The sequence below is a fragment of the Lissotriton vulgaris genome, chromosome 1_1 (assembly GCF_964263255.1).
Source record: "Lissotriton vulgaris chromosome 1_1, aLisVul1.2, whole genome shotgun sequence".
In the NCBI taxonomy this organism is placed as follows: Eukaryota; Metazoa; Chordata; class Amphibia; order Caudata; family Salamandridae; genus Lissotriton; species Lissotriton vulgaris.
In genome coordinates, this window is record NC_141685.1 from 344536042 (window position 1) to 344562914 (window position 26873).

The window sequence follows — 26873 nt, forward strand, 5'->3', positions numbered from 1 at the left end:
TTCGGGAAGGACTTTTAAAACTACTGCAATTATATATCATAATGGTCCTTCAACTAATTCAGGACATTATACAGCCTATTTGAAATCTGGAAACGGCTGGTCATTCTGCAATGATTCTGTTTTAACTTTCCAGAAAAGATTGCCTTTCCACCTTCAAAATTCTTACCTGGTGTTCTTACAACCATAATTTTAGGAAAAAAAGCTTGGGATTTGTTCAGAGGAATTTCAAGATGTTCTAATGGCTCCTACTCTATATGGCCTTGTGGATAATTGTAGTACAGAGCAAAAACTGTTTGTTTTTATAAGCAAAGTCAAGTAACAGATCAAAATAAGGAGTAGAGGAAATGTAAGTCTGCAATGCTGTCCACATTATTTATGGAAACTTATGGATGAAATGTCATTTTACAATTTCAACTACATAAACTGGAAGAAAATAAGTTGTCCAGTCTAATTAAAAATGTTTTGGCTACATAATCATCGATTTTAGGAAGAACATTTGCAACTGCAGCTATTATATAATATACTGGTCCTTTGACAACATCTGGATATTACACAGCTCATTTAAAATTTATAAAATGGCTAGTCTTTCAGCAAACATTACTAATTGACTATGAAGCAATGTTGCCTTTTGACTTGTTTTTTGAAATCAGAATTTAGGGTAGGTAATTGGACTATAATGATTCTAGGTGTTGCTGTAACTTAGTGTGCTGTTTCAAATTGCTTTGTATGTCTCAGTTTTCTTAAAACAATTGAGTTTATCTTTCAGAAAGTGGCGGGCAGAAAATAGTAACAGCACAACAGAGTATAAGCTGTTCATAGGATATCCTTTGACGTCATAGAAAGTAAGTTACTTTGGAGGAGTTCTTATTTCTGCTTAGTTATATTATTTGGGTTTTTTAAACACAATCATTTTGATTGTGTTTTTTTTTTCCCCGCTGTTATATGATGAATACCTTCAACTCACTGTTTTCAGTGAAATTTGATATTTTCTGATAACAGCAAAAATAAACCATTTAATATATTTAATTAATTTTCTACTTTGAATTGTGATTTCTAATATATATATGGATTGGTGTGGCTCACTGGTTAGAGGTGGCAGACCCGGAAGCAGAGGTCAACCAGGGTTTGATTCCTGATGTGGCAGGGTCTTGGGCCATGGTCAGCGGTCTCGATAATTCTCGCCTCGGTGCCTACTCCAACCATGGGTCCCACTCAGCAACTCTGGGCAATAGCTTGCTTAATCTCTACTAACGGCCCAATCAGCGCCGGGGATGCCTGGCTTCACCTTGGGGATGCCCAGGAGGGATCATCTCTCAGGGAAAGCCAGGATGGGTTCCCCAGCGGTATACAGCGCTGGGACGCCTCTTTGCTGGGGCAGCTGTGCGCTTTACAAGTATACCACATTTAACATTCATTTTGTCTCATGCTCACACTTTTTTTACCACCTTCTATTAATTTAAATTTTTTTGTTCTTTCTTACACAGATTAAAAGTATAAAAAAGATAATTTAGTACGGTAATGACAATTAAAAGGTAAGTGTTTAGTACTCTTTACGTTACATGTCTATCAGATTTAACTTTTATTAGTTCCACTGCTTCTTTTCTTTAACCCTTAGTTTCCTGTCTTTGCTACTTCCTTCATTTCTTTTTCTTTTACTTACTTATACTACTCTTTTCACTTCTTCTATCAGTCCCTCTTTCAACAGTAACTGTGTGTTACTCCCTCTATTTGTCTTTCTTTTCACATTACTCTCTGTTTATTTCTTTGTCTTTTTTTTAAAAATATTTTTTTAGTTCGCTCCCGGTTCGCGTACCCGAACGCTAACTGGGAAGCGAATCAAAAGAAATAGAGGATGCTAGAGTGCTAAACATTCTAGCAATTTTTAAAAAAAGGGAAGGTAGTTCTGAAAATAACTTTTTTTTATTCTTTTTGATGTTTTATATTTTTTTGTGTTTTTTTGGAGGAAGGGGAAACAAAAATGATTCACTTCAAAGGGCTCAACAGGAGCAACAAAAAAAAAAATACTTTCTTGGACGGTTTGGACATTGATGATATTCAAATGATGTATTTATTAAAGTAATACTCATCTCTCCGCATGAAATTATTTTCCACATGCTAGACATGTAAATCTCATCTGCCCAAAGTTCTTTTGGAGATTTGGGACCGTTTCTCTTGCCGCTGACTCACTTATTGCTAAGTAATTGGTGGATATTTTAGCCGGTCGGGGGTTATCCATCAGATCTCGAAGTTGTGCTTTAGAATAATTAAGAGGGTGCCACCTCTCCATGTGCCGATGCATGGTATGATTACCATAGCTATATTTTTTTCGGTCCCTCTCGAGAGTCTTTTTTTGCAGATGAGGCAGGTAACGTATCTGGCATTAACTTTCTTTTCATGAGAAGGATGAGAAAAAAATTGCCAGATAAAATTCACTTTGATATGGGACGTTCTTGGCATTTCTTTTAGAAAGCTACTTGTCCCTTGCTCTTGTTCCTCGTCTTCCTCTTCTTCTTCCTGGTCGAAGATGACCTGGCTAGTCGGTCCTGTCTTCTTTGGTGGTGGTGGAGGTGGTGGAGATCCACCAGCTGCAGCTAATACAAATGCCATGTCTTAGCAAACAAAAACAGGTCTTTCTCTCATAAAAATGAAACTCGGAGTGAGGAAAAAAGGTGGGACTTTCATCATTTGAGAAAAGAAAATGTTCTAAACCAATGAAAAGTGTTTATTTTACGTCATATGCTCAAGCGTTCCATCATTAGGAAACTAAAAGTAAAATGAACCAATGAAAAGTTTTATAAACAAGTCACATGACCTGTTATGCTTACGTTACGCGCTGCGCGCCGCGCCCCAGATCGATTCCGAGCCTTTACGTTTCGCGCCTTGGTTCGCGTTCCAGAACGCTTCCGGGTGCGCTAATGCAGAACGTCTTAAGGGACATTACGTAGTAACGCGATATGTTGCGTTTACGGGACGCATCGCGATGTGCCTTTCTAACGCGGTATTTGCACTAACGGAACGTTTACCGTTTCGCGGATCGGCAGCGAAACAAGAAAAAATAATTTAAACTATAATATAAATTGAATTTAAAAAATATAATACAAATATATATAAAATATATTTATGAATTAGAATACGAACATATGTTACAGCTATAGATATTTGCTATTAAAAAACCATTGAAATTCACTGAAAAAACCATAGGTTATAGACCATATATAGTTAGGAATTAGCATTTACAAAACCTTGAAAATTCACTGAAAAAACCATAGGTTTTAGCCCATATATAGTTAGGGATTAGCATTTACAAAACCTTATTTTACTCGCATAAAACCATTGAAATTCGCATATATAGTTAGTTGCGCTAACTATATATCGCACACCCGCAATCCACTGCTGATGATGTCACATATTACATCATTCATGACATGGTCAGTGACATCACTGATGACATCACTGATGACATCTCAAATGACATCACTGATGACATCACTGATGACATCTCAAATGACATCACTGATGACATCTCATTTGACATTACTGATCACATCACTGATGACATCATTCATGTGATTATACGATGAACCTCTTCAGACTCTGATATAATCTTAGATACACTCAGTGTAAACAGACACTCACAGACTGTCACTCATCCATGGAGTTACTCACACACCTAGTCAGTCATGCAAAGAATCAATCACACCTCCATTTCCTCAACTATACAGTTATACACATCTTACTTATTCAAATATATACTAACACATATTTACTCCCCTATACAATCCCTGATACAAGTTCACAATGATCCATACAGCCACTCACACATTCACTGGCTCTTATGCACAGTTATTTATATATGTCAACTCTCACATGTACTGTGTTTTACATATGTTCTTACTTTGACATGTAGCACTGAGAAACCAATCACTCACCAATACACTCATGCACACAGTCAACCACCCATACAGCTGTTTCCACATGCAGTTTTGAACCCATACATCTAGTAAATCAACTGTTCACATATCTATGCACAGAGTCACACACCTCCCAGCCACCCACACACACACACTCACTCTCCCATACAAATACTTGGGCAACCAATCAGTAACCCATATAGTTACTCATATAGCTACTGATCAATACATGGAGCAGTTTTCAGAACAACAGATATAATAATGCACAAATTAAGACAGTTTAGTCACTAACCCATGCACTCATTGAGACACATTTAATCACTCTCTCATACAGTCAGTCATGCACCTACTAAATCCTTCTTCCAGACACTTATACATCCACTCATTCTTCAATATGTAAGACCTATTTTAACTTTACAGAAACACATAGTCACTGGATGATGTCATCAGTGATGTCATCAGTGATGTCACGAACCATGTCATGAATGATGTAATATGTGACATCATCAGCAGTGGATTGCGGGTGCGCGATATATAGTTAGCGCAACTAACTATATATGCGAATTTCAATGGTTTTATGCGAGTAAAATAAGGTTTTGTAAATGCTAATCCCTAACTATATATGGGCTAAAACCTATGGTTTTTTCAGTGAATATATATATATATATATATATATATATATACTAAAGTAAACAGTTAGCAATTACAATTTTAAAATACCTTAGAAATTCCCTGAAAAGAACACAGATTTCTGGGGCGTTAGAGTTAGAAATTAGAATTTTAAAAAACCTTAGAAATTCACTCATCAGTGATGTGAATTGAGATTTCATGGGTGATGTCACTGACCATGTTATGAGTGATGTAATATCTGATGCCATCAGCAGTGCATTGCAGGGGCATGAGTTAGAACTATAACAGCTGAATTTCTCTGGTTTTGTATTTTTGAAATGTCAGCCTAACTATAACGTTCCTTTAACCTGTGTTTTTTTCAGTGAATATATATATATATTCGTGTCTGTATGTGTATGTGCATATATATATGTAGTTATAGTTAGCACCTAGCTTCCATAAGAAGAGCGTTTATTTTTCATTTGCCAATACCTTGGGTGTTGTTTGATGAATAATCTGACACTCTCTTCAGCTGCTGTCATCAAAGTTTTGAGGTGATCTGTCAAGCGGGGGCTGAGAAAATGGGGGTGGTCTAAAACGTGTTTTCTCTGTGTTAATTCCCATAGGAACTTTAGACATGGCTACGGACCGAACTACTGAATGGAATTACACTAAATTTGGGATAAAGGTAGATATTGATCCAGGGACGTGAGGTGTGATTTCGTGTAATTCCATTCAGTAGCTTTAGATATACTAAATGAAAGCCAAACTTGTATATATAGGGATGCAAAGGTTCAGCAAACCCTCCAGATCTCATGCTGAGATTTGATTAGATGCCAACACTTCAAGCCAGGAAGTATTGGCAGCCATTCTTGGGAATATGCTTAAGTTGAGTAAATGTGAAAAAATGAGAAGGGGAAAAGTAGGAATACCCTGACCCCCTAGGCCTTTTTTGGGGGGGAGGGGCTCAGAGGGACCCTGCCAGAGCAAAAATAAAGTTTAAAAAAATATCATCTGGAGGCATGCTAGGGCCACAGCTCCTGCCGAAAAATTATTAAAAAAATGCTTCTTCACTAATAGGCCCCTGGGTGACTCAGGTCCTGGGGGCATGGGAGAATTAAAGGCGGGGAACCACTACCTTCCCAGGGCTAATATGTAAATGAAGGGGGGCGCTCAGACCCCCTGGGAAACACCACCACCCATTACTAAATTAAATTTTATTGTGGGCTATGCGGACCCCCAAGCCCCATGGGCCAAAGCACCATTTAAAGTGGGAGGGGGACTGTGTGCCCCCCACCCAGGCCATTCACAGCCCCTGGGACCACCACCTCCCTGAGGCAGGCCCTACTCGATGCAGGGGCCTGCCCCTGGCCCCAGGGACCACCGACCTCCCTTGGGCTATAAATAGAATGAATGGGGCTGTGTGGAACCACGGAGCCCATGACCTACATGGGGCTTATGTTAAATTGAATCCCCGGGTCACACAGACCACCCCGGGGACCAAGATCTCCAGCGGCAATGAATGAAATGATTAGGGGGGCTGTATGAACCCCCTTAGGCCGATGCACCACCAACACCCCGGGGCTACAGTTGACATTAAACATGGGGTCCGCATGGTACCCCCTCCTGGAGCCAATAATGACCCTGGGAACTAGGTCCCCTCAGGGCTGGCTCCTGCTATGTCTTGGGTGCCCACCCCAGGACACAGCTGTTTAATTTTGCTTGGTGGGAGCTTTCATAGCTTCCGCCAAGCCAAAGCAAACATTCCAGTTCCAGATGATGGGAGAAGTGATAATGCTCCCACCTTCATCTCTCTGCCTGTCCGCAGACTTGCAGGCAGGGAGAGAGATTAAACAGATTGCTCTCACATGCAGGGAGCTGCATTTACAGCAGCAATCATGCGAGCTCAATGCCAGCTCTAACAGGAGGATGGGAGCTGGCTGTAATCATGAGGGCCTTGAGGCTTCCCCCACGGTAATGGGGGAAAAGAGAAGAACAAGGCAAAGTAAATGTGAGAAACGAGCAGAAAGAAGCAGAATAAAGGTCAGCAATGAGCAGAAAGAGGCAAGATAATGGTGAAAAAGGAGCAGAAAGAGACAGAATAGAGTTCAGAATTAAGCAGAATGAGGCAGCATGGATGTCAGAAACAAGCATCAAAAGTTGGAAAAAAACTCAGATTTGAGCAGCAAGAGGCAGAATAAAGGTCAGAAAAGAACTGAAAGAGACAATGTTAAGATGAGAAATGAGCAGAAAGAGGCAGAATAAACGTCAGAAGTGAGTAGAAAGAGACAAAGGACGTCAGAGACTGTCAGCACAAGGGAAAATAGAGGTCAGAATCGAGCAGCAAGAGGCACATTAAAGGTCAGGAGTGGGCAGAAAGAGGCAAAATAAAGCCAGAACAAGCTGAAAAGGCCAAATAGATTGCAGGAGCAAGGAGAGAAGAAACAGAAAACAAGCAGAGGAATTACAAAACCGAAGTCAACAGAGGTGGTGGACTGCAGGTAAGCTTGACAGGAGGACTGTCATCGGGCAAGCTGGCACAAGGAGCTTTTCCCATGGGCCCCCTACTTTTTTACCATGTACCCACTGACAGACCCACTCACACACCCACTCAGAGACTTAAACACCCACTTTTAGACACACTCAGACACTTATGCACCCTCTCACAGACCTATTCACCTACTCAGAGACTGAGTGAGAGACTCAAATACACACTCACTGACCCACTTAGAGACTCACATACCCATTTTCTGACTCATGCATCCACTCGCTGACCCAGTGAGAGACTCATATACCCACTCAGACACTCATGCATTCACACAGATTCACTCAAATACTCATTTTCCCATTCACAACCCCACTCAGAGAATAATGCACCTACTCACAGATCCACTCAGAGACTCACACACCCACTCACAGACCCACTCTGAGACTTACACAAACACTCAGACACTCATGCACTCTGAAACACATACACCCACTCTGCTACCTATACAGCCACTTCCACACTAACACACCAACTCTCAAAGATTACAGGTTACAGTTAGGAAATACAACAACAAAAATTGGGAAATTCACTGAAAAAAACAAAGGTTACAGGAACGTTATAGTTAGGTAATATAATTTACAAAACATTAAAAAATTAAGTGAAAAAAGGAAAAATTACAGGGGCGTTATAGTTATAAAATAGAATAAAAAATACCTTAGAAATTGACCTATATAAAACAAAGGCTACTGAGATGTTATAGTTAGGAAGTAGGATATAAAACACCTGGTACTTTACTGAAAAAAACAAAGGTTACAGGGACGTTATAAATAGGCTGACATTTAACTCATACAAAACCAGAGAAATTTTGCAGTTATAGAAACAGTGCTAACTATAACTTACACCACTGCAATTCACTGCTTATGACCTCACATATTACACCACTCATGTAAAATCAGGGATTCTGTTTTAAGAAATATAAATTCTGCCTAAGTAACTAATGAGTCCTTATGACCTCCACTTAGATAGTTCAATATGATATGTAACTTTCATGTTGAGAGCCTCACTCTTATCAATATTACAGTAACCTTGGCCATCCTCCAACTGCTGTATGGCTTCTTCCAAGTAACTGGAAAGTGGCCATAGTACCCTATTGCCACCCTTGCAGGCTTGTCTCACTACTATGTTGTTTCTTTGGCATAATCCTCTTACTATGCACTTGTATTGAGTTTCAAACAAATCTGTGAAAGCTGTTGCATTGATAGTGTGCTCATAGTTCTGCAGTGTTTTAAGACCAGGTTTCAGTAAATCCGCAAACATATCTATAGAATCACGAGGGACCACAGGTAAAAAGATGGACTTCTGTTTAGAAGGAGTCATGTGTCCTTCAAAAACATTAAGCCCCTGCTCTTGAATGAGCCTGTCAACAATGAACTCACTTGCTTCTCCTTTGGATAAACTATTCCTATCTGTCAATTGGTTTAAATCAGAAATAGCAAGATTACCCAAATTCTCAGGAGAGTCCTCCAGCATAGCCATCCTCCTGTTAGCATAATATCAATTTTATAATAAACCTAAAACAATACATTCTTGTTTGGTCATAGTCAAAATTTATTGGGACGCAATATGGGAGTCCTAGACAAAAGATTTTGTTTTCTCCCATGCTGAATTCTAATTGATGCCATTGATACTTCTGTTGTCACTCATTTCTTTTTATGGACAGTGCCTTTCTTGCCACTTCTTTTGCCTAAATCTCCTGTTTTTCTTTTTCCTCTGCCAACTCCTCAAGGATTTCTGTCCTGTTTGTCAGAGGTCTGAGATTTAGATTGTGGTCCCAACATAAAAAACACAGCTCATCTTCTACAGATAGTATTTATACATTTTGATGATTGCAATAATTTTTTATTTCAGAGCATAGTTCTGAGCTCGTTTCATCATGCATTTTCGCGCCACTACTCTGAGCATTCTGCGGTAATTATTGGCGCCATATGCTATCAAATCGTCTGGAGGAAGTGAAGATTTAACCTCTTTGGCATTCAAGCTTATCTCTTCTAAATGTTGTTGCTTTTCGATCTTTAATAGTTTGCTCATATTTGGTTAACCCTGCATCTTGAGTTCAAATTTCTTAATCACCACCTGTTCCGGCAGCTTGTTCAGCTGTTCTTTCAAAACTTCAATCTCTTTCAAAAGTGCTTGCAATCTATGTTGGCATATTTGATCAATATGCAGCCAGCATACATTTGGATGACTCTGCACTGTTCTCTGCCCACTGAATATACCATGTGAGGTTTGGGCTTTCATATGTCAGTGCAATGAGAATCGGCAGGTCCTTTGGTATGCGACCAACATCTAGGTAGCATTGGAGGGAACTGATCTCCCACCAGTTGGGAATTTCTCTTTTTTCAAGTGATTTCATAATATCTTTGCACTCTTTTGGTTTTTCTGATCCATCCGTAATCCCAAAAGTCTTCACCGGCATCAACATCGCTGAATAACTTTTCAGCTGAGCTCTCTCTTAGCCAATCTATGTTCATTGTTTCATTACAGTTAGGACACCGTTTTACTAATATTAGCATTACTTTTCACAGATAAATGCTGCTGTCTTCTTTCCCCCTTGCCTTTCCCATAAGCAACACAGCTCACTGTTCTCCCGGGCATCTATCGACCTCCAGATCACAGCTGGTGTGTCTATCTCTGGCTGGTGGGTGCTCTGGAGCTGTGTACTGTCATAGGGATTCTGTTCTCACACAGAACTAATCACAAAGACTTGGAACCTCAGTGAATTAGGGTGTCCCAAAACTCACCTTAGTACCCAAAAATTCCCTACCAGACTAGCAACAGTGTCTCATTGGTTCTTACACACTCCCAATGTTTAGACAAACCAGAACATGGACTTAGAACACCTCAGGTAACGTGGAACACATGAACACTCTTTCGTTATACAATCATATCAATCCAGAACGAGGAGTAAATGAAGACACGTGCACATTTGAAATGTTTATTTTTGAATGCAGTGTTCTCAAGCGCAGTATTTTAGCTAATACAAGCAAACATATTATAAGAAACAAAGTAATCAGCATAGTTACTAGTCCATAGAATACAAAGGGAGAAAGCATGTTTAAATGCTAGAGGGAAGAAGGCTAAATAGCCCTGAATCTTACCCTCCCTTGCTAGTATATTATTTTATATCTAAGAAGGTCTCTTTGGGTTTTTAGCAGGGCGGCCCCATACCTCTGATCCTAATGGAAAGGGATCACATCATCTTCCAGCAGCTCTCTGCATGTGAAGCATCATCAAGTATGTGTGTATTCTCTGCGCAATGCAATATTAAAGCGCCTAAAACCAGAGTTTGGCCACAGCTGCATGTATGTTATGTCTAAAACATGCGAAGATCAGACCTCACAACAACCACTGTGTTGAAGTATCCTTGAATGCCTCGGCACTCAGTGTACAGACATAGCTTACCAAGCAAAGCTGAAACCGAAGCAACAACATATTATTCTCGTGTGAAGCAAAACACTACTAGGCTCAAAGCTAAAATAACAATATGTGCCGTGTGCAGAAGTAGCAGAAAGGCAAAATGGCGTTTAAGCTCCTAATAACCTTGTGCTAACTTAACACAGTGTGTAGGTAAAACATATCCATATGACAGTATGCCATACAGCCTTCCTTGTCGCCAGTGGCAGTGGTGCACCAAAATGAGAGGGCATGCCAGATTTCAATGCCCGCCTGAGATATATTTCAACATGCCTGTTCTCACTCTGAAAACAAGCTCCAGCATGCTCAGGTTTGCTTTGAAGCAGACTTTATTTGTGTCTCTGGTGACGGGTTATGACTGTCAGCGCGGTCTTTCTCACAACAACTGAAAGTCACCATATTCATATTTTTATGTTTAACCTTTGTTTAACTTATAGCGACAGTGTTCTTTAACTCACATAATGTGCACATTGACATGGTACACCTCATTGAACCATACAATTACTGTATCAATATGTCTTGTTACAGGGGACAATACCAGTATAACAATACACTAAGCAAATTAAAATATAACTTATACTCCTAGACAGTCCATTATCAATGTTACAAAGTCCAGGTCACACAGCACCATTGACACAGGCCAGTCTGATACCTTAAGATAACAGCTCACACTGTAGATCAGTGTCTGGCAAATTGCCTCTTTCAATCCGTCAGAAATATTCAATCAGCAAAACAACACCAAGGGCAATGGCCCTTCACTCTAAAATGTAATGTGCATGAACAAATTGGCATGTTATACAAAAATCCCAAACTGTGAAAACTGCTGAAGTCGGATGCGCAAAAGTACTTATAAAGTGCAGAGTATTGGTGTGTCTATGGTTTTGACAGTGGTAGTCTGTATTTTAGAGTGGATGTGTGAAAGGTTATATTAGGGTGTGAGGAGGTGCATCAGATATTAAGTGGATGATGTCATCAGTGATGTCATCAGTGATGCCACTTGAGATGTCATTAGTGAGGTCACTGACCATGTCAGGAGTGATGTAATATGTGACTTCATCAGCAGTGCTTTGTGGGGGCGCAAGTTATAGTTAGCTCAGCAAACTGTAACAGCGGAATTTCTCTGGTTTTGTACGAGTGAAATGTCTGCCTAACTATAACATCCCTGAAACCTGTGGTTTTTTTTTTAGCTAATATCTAAGGTTTTTTAAATGCTAACTCCTAACTATACAGTCCCTGAAACCTGTGGTTTTCTCAATGAATTTCTACGGTCTTTTAAATGCTAATTACTAATCATAACGCCCATGAAACCTCTGTTTTTTCAGTAACATTCTAAGGTTTTTTAAATCCTATTTTCTAACGATGCCTACATAGGTAGGATATGTGCAGAAACAGGAATAAAGGTGCAGAAAGAAGCAAGAGAACTTCAGAAAGAGGAAGAAAGAAGCAGAAAGAGGAAGAAAGGTGCAAACATAAGCAAAGAAGTACAGAAAGATACAAGAGAAATGCAGAAAGAGGAAAGTGATGTGCCAGAAGATGAAAAGGAGGAAAGAAGAAAGAGAAACGCGAGGCACAGAAATATGCAAGAGAAATGCAGAAAGCAGCAACAGAGTTGCAGAAAGAAGCAAGAAAAGTACAGAGAGAGCCAAGAGAGGTGCAGAAAGAGGGAAGAGGTGTGCAGAAAGAGGCAAGAGGGGTGCAGAAAGAGGCAAGAGAAGTGCAGAAAGAAGAAAGAGATCTATAGAAAGAGGAAGAAAGGTGCAAAAGAGGCAATAGAAATGCAGAAAGAAGCAAGAGAAGTGCGGAAAGATGCAAGAGAAGTTCGGAAAGAAGCAAGAGAACTGCAGAAAGCGGACAAAACATGCAGATAGTGGAAGAAAGGCGCAGCAAGAAGAAAGAAAAGTGAAGAAAGAATAAAGAGAACTAAAGAAAGAGGCAAGTGAGGTACAGAAAGAGACAAGAGAGGTAGAGAAAAAGGAAGAAAGGTGAGAAATAGGAAGACAGGTACAGAAAGAGGCAAGAGAAGTGCAGAAAGAAGATAGAGATCTGTAGAAAGAGGAAGAAAGGTGCAGAAAGAGGCAATAGAAATGCAGAAAGAAGCAAGAGAGGTACGGAAAGATGCAAGAGAAGTTCAGAAAGAAGCAAGAGAACTGCTCAAAGCGGACAAAACTGGCAGATAGTGGAAGAAAGGTGCAGCAAGAAGAAAGAAAAATGAAGAAAGAATAAAGAGAACTAAAGAAAGAGGCAAGTGAGGTACAGAAAGAGTCAAGAATGGTACAGAAAGAGACAAGAGAGGTTGAGAAAAAGGAAGAAAGGTGAGAAATAGGAAGACATGTACAGAAAGAGGCAAGAGAGTTACAGAAAGAGGCAAGGGAAGTGCAGAAAGAAGTAACAGAGTTCCAGAAAGTGGCCAGAGAAGTACAGAAAGAGGGAAGAGATGTGCAGGAAGAAGCAATGAGTGTCCAGAAAGAGGAAGAAAGGTACAGAAAGAGGCAAAAGACCTGCAGAAAGAGGAAGAAAGGTACAGAAAGAGGCAAAAGAAGTTCATAAAGAAGCAAGAGATGTGCAGAAAGGGGCAAGAGAAGTGCAGAAATAGGCAAGAGAGGTGCAGAAAGAGGGAATAAGGTGCAGACAGAGGCCAGAGAAGTACAGAAATAATCAACAAATGTTCAGATAGAGGGAAGAGAGGTGCAGAAGAAAGAAGCTAGAGAGGTGCAGAAAGAAGCAAGAGATTTGCAGAAAGAGGAAGAGATGTGCAGTAAGAGGCAAAAGAAGTACAGAAAGAGTAAGAAAGATGCAAGAGAAATGCAGAAAGAAGAAAGAGAAGCACAGAAACATGCAAGAGAGGTTTGCACACAATTAGTACCTGTTTAACATCCACATTTAGCAATAAGTAACCCGTGACCATTCCAGCTTTGCAAAGGGCCTTCCAACATGCTGTAACTCGTGTCGCTGCATTTTTGGTAACAATTGAGCCGTTTCAGCTTGAAACAAGGTTTTTTTGTTCACAACTGCAGATAATGCAGAAGATATGTATAATCATGTGAAAATCGTCGTGGCCGAACAGTTGCATAATTCCAGTGGCCCTCCTCATATCCTTAACGAGGTCCACAAGTGCTCCTCTGTGGTTATTTCTTTTTTTATGTCTGTTCGAATTTATAGTTTAGCTTCAATGGGAATGAGGAAGATTTATCCTGAGGTTACCACTCCACAACATAGATTGCCATACCACATAATTACTCTTCATAGCACATAATCCCGCTCTACATAATTCCTATACACTAAATACCTAAATACCACATGCTTTCTATCCACATAATTTCACTGCACAACATACCACATAATTCCACTGCACACAATGTAAATCCACTCCATTCCACTCCACACCACTCCAAAAAACATTTCTAAAAAACTTTTACATTTACAATACCAATAACTCTTACTCTCAAAAATGTGAGACCTATTGCTTTGCAAATACTTGTTTAACTAGTAGTAGCATTTGGTGAGCGGTGGAGAAAGGGGCATGGCCTCCTACCACCTCTCAGCAATCCCACTGTGTGGGGCTTACTGGAGGCTAGTTGCCCCCTAAGGACTCTCATCAGTGAAGGGGACTTTTTCCCCCAACACAGAGCATGCCAGGAGGCATGTTTGTAGAGTCGTGCAGGAAAGGGAGCTGAGCCATTTAAAAAAATAAAATAAAAGGGAGAGAACCCCTCTCCTGAGGCTGGTTTGCCCCAGGAACCCATCCCCCGGACATGGCCAATTGTATATTTTTTTAACTCTATTAAAAGTAGGGGGCCACGTGTCCCCCCTCCACAGGCCAATTTTAGTCCTGGGGACCCCATCCACGGGCTTGGCCATTTAAAAAGTTGTCCAAAAGAGGGGGCTGCGTGGCTCCCCTCACCAGGCCATCCCAGGACCCAGAATTTTTTTTATAATTAAGAGGGAGGGGGGCCGAAGGGCCCCCATCCCAGGCCATTTTCAACCCTGGGGATCTTATCCCCGGGGCATGGCCTTGACTTTGGGGACCAGGGGGGAGCCCCAATGCCCCAAGGTCCCTGCCGGCTCCGCACCTCCTGCGGGAGCCGGCATTGATTATGGGAAGAGAGGAGTTGTTAACATGCAGCTCCCTTTTGCGCAAAAGCAATTCTGCTTAGTTTCATCAATAATGTCATTTGAAATGTCATCAGTGATGTCAATGACCATGTCATGAGTGTTGTAATGTGTGAGCTCATAAGCAGTGCATTGTGGGATTGTGAGTTATAGTTAGCTCAGGTAACTATAACTACTGAACTTCCATGTATCTGTATGAGTGAAATATTAGCTAACTATAATGTCTCTGTAACCTTCAGTTTTTTTAAGTGAATTTCTAAGATTTTTAATTGTATTTCCTAACTATATTATCTCTATAACCATTAGATTTAAAGTAATTTCCTAAGATTTTATTAGTTAACTTCAATGTCCGTATTACCTTTTTTTGTTAAATTTCTATAAGTTTTCTATTTTTTATAATTACATATTGAACATTACATCTATATTGTGCACCACTTATTGTTTTATTTGATATCTATTTCTTTAAGAAGTGCATTTATCATCTTATTTTAAGATATTTTTAGTCTTTGCAGTGATGTTGCGATCTCAGTGGATACCACACGGATACCACGTGTTTTTATCAAAGTGTAGAATACATATATAGACATAGTTTACATAAAGTTTGAGTCTAGCAGTTTAGTAGGATATTAATGTAAGTTTCAAATTTTTATTATTATTAAAAAAACGGGAAAAAATAATTTTCCTTGCTTGCAGCGACACCGGAGGTGGTGATGATATCGGTATTCACAAATTCCTCACTACACATGGGGGGCCACACTGACAGTCGCAGCATCATCATGAATATATTCACTGAAAAAAACAAAGGTTACCCTGACGTTATAGTTCGGAATTAGCATTTTAAAAACCATAGAAATTCTCTGAAAAAAACAAAGGTTACAGGAACGTTATAGTTCGGAAATAAAATTAATAAAAACTCACAAATTCACTGAAAAAACCAAAGCTTACAAGGACTTTATTAGTTAGGCTCATGATTCACTCATACAAAACCAGTGAGATTCAGCAGTTATATTTAGCTGAGCAACTATAACTTGCGCCCCTGCAATGCACTGCTTATGACCTAACATATTACATCACTCATGACATGGTCAGTGACATCAGTAATGACATCTTGAAAGGCATCACTAATGACATCAGTGATGACATCATTCAGTAACTGTGAGTGTTTTTAAAACATTTATGAGTGTTAAATATGTACACCAAGGTGTATTGATGAATCAGTGGGTGTATGAGTGCCTGTATGGATGATACACTGGGTGCGTGGCTGACTTTATAAGTGAGTGATTAGCTGTCTCAGTGAATGTATGGGTCAGTGAATGTGTGAATGTTTGTATCAGTCTGTCTGTTGGTATCTAAGTGGTTGTGTGGGTGTGGGTACATGAGTGGCTATATCGGTGATTGACTGGTTGTCTGAGTACCTGTATGGGTATCTGATTGTCAGTGTGGGTGGGTGAGGGGATGTTTGCCTACTTGTATGGATGAGCGAGTGTGTGAGTCAGTGGCTGTATGGGTTAGTGAGTGTGTGTGAGAGGGGCTGTATGGGTGAGTAAGTGTGTGTATGGCTGTGTGGTTGAGTGGATATGTCAGTGATATATGAGTAAGTAACTGGGTATGTAAAAGGCAGTATAGGTGCGTCATGGGGTGTATGAGTGACTGTATGGGTGAGTGAAAGAATGTGAGAGTGGCTATATGGGTAAGAGAGTGTTAGTGTCAGTGACTGTATAGGTGCATGAATACGTGTTAGTATCTGTATGAGTAAGTAATGTTGTATGAATGGATATGTCAGTGCTGTATTAGTGAATGAGTGGGTGTCTTAATGGCTGCATGAGTGAGTGGATATTTGTTAGATCCATGAATCTGTGAGTGGGTGTTAAAGTACTGGTATGGGTCTGCGAATGTGTTTCTGAATGGTTGTGTGTCAGTGAGTGTATGAAAGGTTCTATGAAGTATGAGTGGGTGCCTTAGTGAGTTTGTGGATGATGTTATCAGTGATATCATTTGTGATGGAGGCCAACTACCCCTTCTGTTATCTCCAATAAGTCCCACTCAGTGGGAATGTTGAGAGGTCTTCAGAGGCCTTGCCTCCTTTTTCCACCACTCTGCAAATGCACCTCCTGGTGGACAACAAAAGAATCACCTTCCGCCTCCTCACCCACGCACACAAAGCCCTACACGAACAAGGCCCGAGCTACCTCAACAGCCGGATCAACTTCTACGCTCCCAAACGCCACCTCCCATCAGCCAACCACGCCCTCGCCGCCGTCCCCCGCATCCGAAGAGCGACTACAGGAGGAAGGTCCTTCTCCTACCTGGCCACCAAGACCTGGAACTCCCTCCCGACCGACCTGCGCCTGACCCAAGACCACCTCTCCTTCAGGAAGAAGCCGAAGACCTGGCTGTTCGAGCAGTAGCGGCACCCCCCCTCCCCCAAGCGCCTTGAGACCCTACGGGTATGTAGCGCGCTCTATAAGTGTCATTGATTGATTGATTGATCGACTACTGATTGGGGGATGAAGTCAAATGTAGTCCTGAGGCCCTCAGGAGTAAAGTGGAATTCATTCCCCAATGAGTAGTGTGCCAAGAGGCACATTTGCAGAGTGTTGGAGAAAGAGGGGGGGCTTCAACCACCTCTCAGCAATCCCACTGTGTGGGACATACTGGAGGTAACAGGAGGACTTGTTGGCCAGAAGGACCATTAGCAGCCAAGGGGACTTCATCCACCAACCAATAAAGGAAGGGGGGCTGTGTGACCCCCCTACCCCCCCTAGGGCCAAGTATTTTTAGAATAGGGAAGGGGCTGTGCTGCCCCAGTCCTCAGGCCAATTATGGCCAAATTACTAAATCCATCCTCATGGGGTCTGGCTTTTTCTGTTTTTAAATTTTTTACATAAAGGAAGGTGAGCTACGTAGTCCTCCTTCCCTGGGCCTATTTTGGCCCCGGGGACCCCATCTCTTGGGCCTGCCCTTAGTTTTGTTTTAAACATGGAAGGGGAGCAGCTCAGCCCCCTCTCCTGGGACGATTTTGGCCCAAGAGGCAGGGCTTGGTCACACTTCTTGGTGCCCTGGTATCACCCAGGTCACCCAGTTTCTCACATTGTGGACTGCAGGGGAGCCTGAAGGTCCCCGCAGGGAGCCTGAAGGTCCCGCAGACCCTGCTGCCTCCCCACGTCCAGTGGGAACCAGCATTGCTTTTATACAGAAGGAGCTGCTGAGCATGCAGCTCAAAAAGCAACATGAGTGAAGATTCTATTTTGAATGTGAAAGAAATGCTGTCCTGATATCGATTGAGATGTGCAGTAATTATGTGGTATGTTCAGTCCATCTGGGTGCAATTATTTTAAATTGTACATACAGAGGTTTTCTCTTAAGTCCGATAGTTCCTCCTTTAAGACATACATTTTCCACAGGGAAAATCTTCAAATCTAATGGGAAATGGTCCACAAGGTTAAAATGATTGGCTACATGCTGGTCACGTTTCTTATTAATTATTGCTGATATATGGTTCCTAAATCGTGTCCATAGGTCATTCACTCTTTGGCCTACATATTGCTTCTTAAAGCTTTGGCATTGGTACTGAATCACATAGATAATGTAATAAATACATTTACATTGGTAAATGATAATATGTGGGTGATGTTGTCAAACTTGGCTGTACGTGATTCATGCCATTGTGTTTGTTTTTCTTTTACATACAGGTCTGAGAGGCTTAATGATCGCTGTCCTAATGGCTGCCCTTATGAGTTCACTCACATCCATCTTCAACAGTAGTAGCACTCTCTTTACTCTTGACATTTGGCAGAGGATACGCAGGAATGCATCTGAGCAGGAGCTCATGATAGTTGGCAGGTTGTTATGCTTTCATATGAAATTGCATCTTTATGGCAGGTCATGGAATTTACACTTGTAGAGAAGAGCAATGATTCTTAAGTTCTTAAATTCTCCCTTCTTGTTGAATTTAGTCAATCTGTTGTTTTAGCACCTCTGTGGATAAACTAGTGTTTTGGGGGTGCAAGAGTTTGCATGGGACAGGAAGTGATAATATGAATATAAAAGTTTGCTTCTTAGAGAACTTACATGGCACAGACAGCATCATTGTGAGTGTTGTGTAGTGATTCTCAAATGGCAAAATGGCAAATTCGCAAATGGTGCTTTCCTTCCTGTTATTGACTGGTGCTTTATTCCAACTTCCTCTCTTTGTTGCTAATTGTATGACTTGCGTTCATTGTCAGTTACCTGTCGGTGCTAATAAATGTTATCCCAGGGTAGATGCAGAAGCACACATGTCAGTACTGCAAAAGCTACAGGAGAAGCTCCTCTCTGGCTTTGTTGTACTATTGCCTCCCACCAATTAAACAATATAAACCATTGAAAACAGTTTAAGAATGTGATATTTGGAAGTGGAGTCACAAGTTGCTGCTGCAGGACACTCCTATTGCCCTGACTGAAAAAGCATACACTGAAGAAGTGAATGAGGCATGGACTATGGTTTATAGGTTGGGTTTTGAGTGAGGGTTAGGATTGGCTTGTACAAAGTGTAAGGTCAGTTCAGGCTAGTATCCTCAGTGTGTTTCCACCCCACATCAAAAGGTGTTCCTTTCCTATAGTCTCACTTACTTGCATGTAACACTTATAGTTAAAACTGAAAAATTAAGCCTGCCACTGTAAGGGGGGAGTCATGTAGTATAAAAGAGGTTGTGGTCTTGCAGTGGTATACTGACAGGCTGGCATGTGTCCAACTGGAAGTATGGCAGCTGCTCTTCAACTGTCCTCTGTCTGGAAGATGGCAGAAGGGAGGAATAAAACTGAGCTATCCTAACCATTCTCTCTAAACTAAGGGGCATATTTATTAATGTTGTGTTGTCACAGGGAAAAGCCAGGAATGTGCTGTATTTATCCAATACAGTGCATTGCTGTCCTTTTCCCTTGTGCTGGGGCCCTTTTGGCAGCCTAGTACCAACTTTGTTGAAGGCAGGATTGTTTTTGTGCAGGAAGCAACACTTTCCTGCACAAATCAATCCTGACAGGGATGGAGAAATAAAGATATTTCTTCTTGTTACGCTTTTCCTGGGGACAAGTATCTTTTGGTGCATTCCCAGGTTTACCTCTTCTTGTAAATCTGGGAATACATCAAAATCTATAGATTTTGTGTGGGAACACCCATGCAACACCTATGGAAATTTCTCCCTAGTGCAGAGTAATGCAACGTTGTGATTTGCGCTGTGTTACCACTCGAGATTTATGAAGCCATTCAGGGCCATGCAAGGTAGTCTTGCATGATTTATACATATCATTTGCATTGCTCTTACACCACGTTGCATGGTGCAAGAACGAACCTTAGGGGCTAATAAAAATACCTGTAAGGGTGTCGGCTAACAATGAACAACCAAATAAATATATTTAGACAAAAACAACTTCTTTATAACCTGCCCATTCAATCCCTGTTGCATGACATTAACCTGCATTGCTGCCAACCTTTGGTTGAAGCCAGCTGGGTCTTCTGCCAATTGGCCGTAGTCAATTTCCAGCCAAAATGTAGCTACACAGCCCTGATAGTATTCCACCTGTCCTAGTTCCAATTTTTTTCTAAACATCTTTTCCTATTCCCAAGGGGATATTTTGTTAGAATAAAAGGTCTGCACCTTTACCTCATCCCAAACACTACGGTTTGACAAACCCACATATTTTTGCTACCCATCTCCATCTTGTGCTCTTCTCCATTTCTACTCAGTTATCAGTCCCGCCATCTCCAGCAATTCTCCATCCCTTATGCCCAGAGAATAACATAACATTTCTTTACAATACCATTGTCATTTTCTTGGTTGTTAAGTTTAGACTCAAACATGTTCTTTTAGGCAAATTATAAATGTTAAAAGACTAGTGTACTAAACAGTTCTGTATTTCATACTTGTATGAATACATTTTAACTTTCTGTTTTTCAACCATTTTTTCCTTTAGAATATTCATACTTATCCTTGTTGGTATCAGTATTCTTTGGATACCCATCATTCAGGCAGCCAACAGTGGAAAACTCTTTGACTACATGCAGTCTATGACCAGTTACCTGTCCCCACCAGTCACTGCAATCTTCCTTCTTGCTATCTTTTGGAAGAGAATCAATGAACCTGTAAGTAATATGAACCAATGAAGGTGACACATTTTGGAGTATCTGGTTCTTTATTCCTCAAAATAATAGATGCAGTTTGACAGAATCGGTGAACTAGTTAACAAGGTCTGCTTATATTATTGACGTGAGAGGAGTGTGAGGTGATGTCACCAAATCAGGTGAAACATGACCTGCCTCCATAAGGTATAGAGTCACACATTCAATCTCTTTTAGCTAGAGTCCCTCTAAAGATTTTTGTTATATTAATGATAAATCTTGGTTGTCCTGCTGTCCCACCAGTTTTATGTATAATGTGCACCAAAACGGGACATATATATGTTCTTGGCTTGGACATGCTATCAGGGAACTGTCACGTTTTGCTGTTTTTGCTGTTTAACTATGGCCTGACTTTGATATTTTGCTGCAAAGGTGAAAATATTCAAGTGCTGCACTTCATACCTCATAATTTGTGACATGCGTGCACACATCTATGTACAAAATCAACACATAGACATAAATGCAATGGATTTCCTGTATTTGTTTATCTCACACATAAAGGAATACATTAGCTCAGACCTCATTTATATTGATGGCATTTAAAGCACCTTTGCTACCACATTGAAAATGCCTAATTTTCATTATCACTGAGTAAATAAAATGTTCTGCTTGCTTGTTTTGGAAAAAATAACTATTTTGTTTGTTAAAAGTGATAGATGGGATGCCAACCCCCTTCATTAAAAGCCAATGAGCTCTATGTATTCAGTGAAATAATGCTGCAGGCTGCTACTGAGATCTCACTAGCACACAACATCATGCTGATCACTTTTACATGCTCTTTGGCAAACAGAAACCCCGACAATCAATTAATATAGCTGTGTTGGAAAGACTTTCTTCGAAGAAAGAGTGTTAATGCCCCTATGCCCTACCCCACCACCCCCAAGGCATTTGTTTGTCTGTATTAAGCTTTAGAGCCAGCTCATTTCTAACTAATGGTGACAATTCAACTCCAATCAGGTGGCAGTGGAGGGTCACATCTGACAGTGCTTGAATTGAATCAAAGGGTTGCACAGAGCCAGAGCCATTTGATAAATTGGTATACCAGGTAGAATTCCAGTCAGTGTGTGCATCCTCAACACAGTTAGAATGGTAGTAGAGTGTGTGTGTTTATTTTACATGCTGAATACAGAAATAACTTTGGTACAGTGATACCAACATTCTCCACAAAAATAAAGTATGGAACACATGAATACACAGTACTAATGATCTTAGGCATTCTCACCATGCGTCAGACAGATAAAGCGATCCTGGTTGCAACCTATTACTAGCTCATTAATACAATGGTTGCTTAGGTAACAGTATGTCCGATGCAATTCTAAATTACTCATGTGTCTTTGTACATTGTGTTGAGAAGATACAATCCTGAAATACTCATACACATCCACGTGAGATGGTGTGTTCATATTTCAAAGTCATATTACCAATAGCACAAGGAACAATATTGGAAAGGGGCGACCACTCGGTCCCCCCGAACGTATGGCGGAGTGCCTCGATCCCCCCGGGAAGCCATTTTTGGGCGGGAGGCGCGTCTCGGCTGGTATGCCCGAAGCGGCGTAGCCGGGGCGCGCTTTTTCCCGCCCTAGAGTGGGCTGGCCTAGACACCGACGTAGCCAGCCCCGCCCCAGGGGGCAGGCAGGGGCGGGTTCTCGCCCGCCCTGAAGACGGATAAAAAGAGACGCAAGACCAGAAGACGTCCTCTTGTTCTTGTGCTCCGAAGCTGCACCTCCTCGCTACCCGTGAGCTCGGGACAGAACGAAGAGCCAATTTTGACCCACCCACCAGCCCCTGAAGACAGCAAGTTGTTGTACAATGAAGTGAATTTTATAAGTATGTTTTTCCGTTTCGTTTACAGGCTGTGAAAGTATCAGTTTGTTGTTGATCATAATAAAGTATGGTGAATATCGTGTAAGCTGTTACGATTAAAATGATTATATGTGTTGTTGCATTTTAAGCATGTTCTTTCGGTCGTAGCGACCAATGTTTTCATAGGTTTGAGTAAGAATTGTCGTATTTAGTTTGGTAGGCGGTAAGGTCATGATCGGTGAGCACTAATTGGTAGATCCCTATGAGTGGGCGTCACCCAACACGGATGGGAGCGCTCGGGAGAGGTGGCCATTGGCCCCTCAATGGGGAGGCGGTCCCGTCTAAGGGCGGGTCGCCGGAAGTAAAGGAAAGGCGGTCAAGGCCCCTTCCTTTGTAGGAGGGGTTACAGCCCCCTCCTGGGGAATTTCCCGGGGCCAGTGTCATCTGCGACGGCAGATGCGGTAAGTTGTGTGGGGTGGGGGGAGGTCCACGATACCTTCTAGATACCACACACAAGTCTTCGAACGACCTTTAAATGGCGTCGAGTCTTAAGTGCCCCCGTCAAGCCAAGGGAAATTGTCAGTAGTTGCACTTGAGGTAAGCCTCTGTGCTGTCGCCCCTCCCAAGTGGGAGGGGTAAGTCTGGTTAGGGATCTTGACACCGGTTATGACCTTGCCGTTGGCCCTTAAACGTTAGGATGTACAATTTCAGTGTTTCTAGAGAAATGTTTTTGTAGGATGCTAGTTCGGCTAGGAGAACCTCTGTATTAGAGAATATGTTAAGGTTAGCCAAACATCGCAATGTGATAATGAAATTGTACATAACATGAAACGTTTAATGTTTTAATTTTTTGTTTTAATAAATACGGCCGGGAGGGTCACTCCCTCCCACATCCAAAAACTTTAAGAACTGTTTCCGGTTTCCCTCCTTTTGGGGATTGTGTTGAGAGGGGGTGGCGGGTATCTCAGCCATATAGCTTTTGTCGCCTGGAAATCACATACTGGCTCAGAAATCTGGAAGAGTCAACCTCCTCCCTTTGTCTTTTCAACACAATGCAGCAATATGTCAGAGCTCGTATGCCCTTCTCCGCCCATTGATTATCATAGATAATAGTATTGACCAAGAGGAATGTATTGTTCACAACTCCATATGTGATCTTCGAATCAGCACAAACTGGGGCATGATTTCCTTCTCTTCAAGGACTGTAGGTTCATATACTTGATAGCCAGCACATTTTATTTTATGTTTTGAAAAAGGACATTTATAAAATGTATTGCATTAATAAGTAAGCAATCTTATAGAGTAATGCATAAACAGGAAAATTAAAGAAAGTATTATAACTAATTATGGTATACCAGGGACGTGTTCAGAAAAAAAGAGAAGTGTAGAATATATAATCACTATAAGTCCAGTAGAAATTAAATATTATAGTCATAAAGTGAAAACTAGTAAGTAGGAATTCAAGGGGTTTGGCAACTTGTTCAATTGAAGGTTGAAGAGAACTCAATGAGGATGAATCCTTGAAAACAGTTACTGGTGACCAAATAGTATCTCTTTTAACAGCAAGTGCACTGGGGTTAACATAAGCTCTATGAAGTCTATTATTTGATTATGGCATGCACCACATCACCAGACTTAGGAAGACATTTTTGAGGAGTTTTTCCAGTCTTTGTTCATCTGCTGAGAAGCAACAATAAATCAACAGTATTGATATTGGGGGAACAGTCACTCCAATCATAATAAAACCTAACTGAAAATATATTTGCAAATAAGAAAGGTACAGTGGTGTTAAAAATTGAGTTGATTTGTTTCCATACTTTCAACCACAATTCATGTGTGTGAATAGAGGAAAAAATAATATGATGAAGATCAGATTAAATATTTTCACATGACCAGTAAGAGGGTAAAATATTTGTGTTCATTTTACTTAAAACAACTAAAGTAACTGTGAGTCTATTATAGATAAACAATAAGGTCTAAGTTGCATTATCTGATCAGGAGCTTTTGAGAAGTTCTAGCCATATTTTATCCTAAAGTGTAGAAGGCCAATATCTGTTTAGGTCATGTTCTATTATAGTTCAACTTCTAGTTTATTTTTGTTGTCTGTGGATTTATTGAAGTGTTTGCATATATGAGACGATGGAAGGGATAATGAGAGAAAATTTGACAATTTAGAATTTTGAGAATGAGTGGTAGTGCTGGAAGTGTGGACATGGTTTGTAAACTAGTGGGAATAAAGAAATTATATTTGTCATTATAAGAGAGGGGAAAGTTAAAACGGAATCGTGCTTCGTGGGCAGGAGAAAAAAATCAAATTGAATATGTGATTGTCCCAAAGTAAACCTTACTCTCTCCAAGATTAAAAAAAAATGGTTTATATATTTAATATATCATATAGATGAATTAAGAATTAGCTGTTTGCCTGAATGGTGAAAGAGCAATACTTGTGAATATTGGTGTGGATAGGAAGGCATATGAAGGTATGTTTTTGGGTGAAAGACAAGAATTCTTGAAGGGAGAAATTATGTATAAAGCAATTTTCAATATCTAACCAATAGGGAAGAGGATTCTAAATGCGCATCTGATAAATAATGTGAAGTTTGTTTGAGAATGAAAGCATCATGATAGGACTGAAAATCTGGATATTGACACCTCTTTGTTCTTTATTTCATTTCAGTTTGAGAAGAGACCTGCAGTTTTTTTTGTTTATTATTTCAGAGAAATAAAGATAAAATGGAAGACATGTTTTGAAGAAATGATATGTGGTAATATAGAAATTGCAGAGAGGAGAAATAGAAAAAAAGGAACAAGGCTAATTTTGCTAAAGTCAAGTCAACCCTAACAGGACAAAAAACAAAGGATGTAATTTGGAGATTAACTATGTTAATTTTGTAATAACTGTAAATTAAAAGAAATAGTTTCTGTAATAGAGTCTATAAACTGAAGTCCTAAATACTTGGTTTTAGATGGATTCAGGTCAAAATTAGAGTGAATGAAATCTTCTTTAAAGCATAAAGTGTGCGATAAGTTCGCATTTGTCTGAGTTTAGTTCATTACCCGAAAGAGCAGCAATACTATTAACTTCTGTAAGGAATGGTTACAGGGAGGAATCAGGACTGGATGCACACAATAGAGTATCATAAGCATAAACATAACCTTTGCTTGTTTATCTCCTTAGTGAAAATCAAGTATATCAGGGTTTTGTCATACCTTTGCAAGAATTGGTACTAGTGTGATAATAAAGAGTAAAGAAGAGAAAGGAAATTCCTGCCTGACCTCTCCATGTGATGAAAAGGAGGAAGAGATTAGACAGTTAACATACATTTACACTTGGGGGCTGCATAAATAGAACAAGAGATGAAATTACATAAAATTGGGACCAAACCAAACCAAGAGATGGTATGAAAAATAAAACCCATGCAAGTAAATGCCTTTTCAGCATCTACAGAGATTGTTGCCAACAAATGCTTATACATTTGGATTGACTGAAAACAGTAAAGAATGGCCTGACCTTATCTGAGGCATGTCTACCCTAGATAATGCCTGATTGTCCTTTTACTAGGAGGGTTGGCAATAAAGGGCCAAGTGGAAGAGCTATAATTTTAGCAAATATTTTGTAACCAGAATTGACTAGGGAAATTGATCTATAGTTCTTACATAGTTTAGAGTCTTTACTATTTTTGGGTATAAGGGAAATTAACTCATCTTGGAAGGTACGTCTGACTGATTTGGTATTTATAAAATAGCAAAATAAACTGATGAATTTTAGGAACTAAAATCTCAGAAAAAATGAAGATAAACATCAATAAGCAACCAATCAGGATAGGGAGCTTTTCCTGTTTCAATCAATGTAATTGCTGTGATATTATATTTTATAGAGATTTACCTTTCCAAAGGGGAGAAATCAGTATGACTATTAAACTTTTTTTAATAATAAATAATGATGTATAATGTCTTGGTGAGGGATTAACTCAGGAGAATAGAGGGTATTATACATTATAATGCCCTCTATACTCCTGAGAATATAATTGATAATCTTCTGAAATTTCTGCTAATATTTCAGCTTCTTCAATATAAGAAAGGAGCCATCTTGTATAATGGATTCTATTTTAACTCAATCTTTTTTCTTTGAAGAGAATTAGCCAACAGTTTTCCACTCTGTTCTGGCAACCATAATATTCACCACTAGATTTAGGTCGATAAGAGGCAGCATTTTTGTAGAAGATTTATTGAATTGTAATGGGATTAAATCATTTAAGGGTGTTCTAGATTTGGTAGCAAAATAAATATCGTCAAAGGTTTTAATCTGTTTCAATATTTC

The 26873-nt window shown here is 40.2% G+C and overlaps 1 protein-coding gene across 1 annotated transcript in view; it reads left to right on the forward strand.

Annotated features, from left to right (window-relative positions):
- The window catches only part of LOC147747153 (sodium/glucose cotransporter 4-like), a 782848-nt gene that overhangs the window by 599398 nt on the left and 156577 nt on the right, over nucleotides 1-26873 (forward strand). The window contains exons 10-11 of the mRNA XM_086952400.1: nucleotides 18285-18435; nucleotides 20545-20713. Of these exons, the coding sequence (XP_086808526.1) occupies nucleotides 18285-18435; nucleotides 20545-20713 (320 nt within the window). The remainder of the gene's footprint in view (nucleotides 1-18284; nucleotides 18436-20544; nucleotides 20714-26873) is intronic.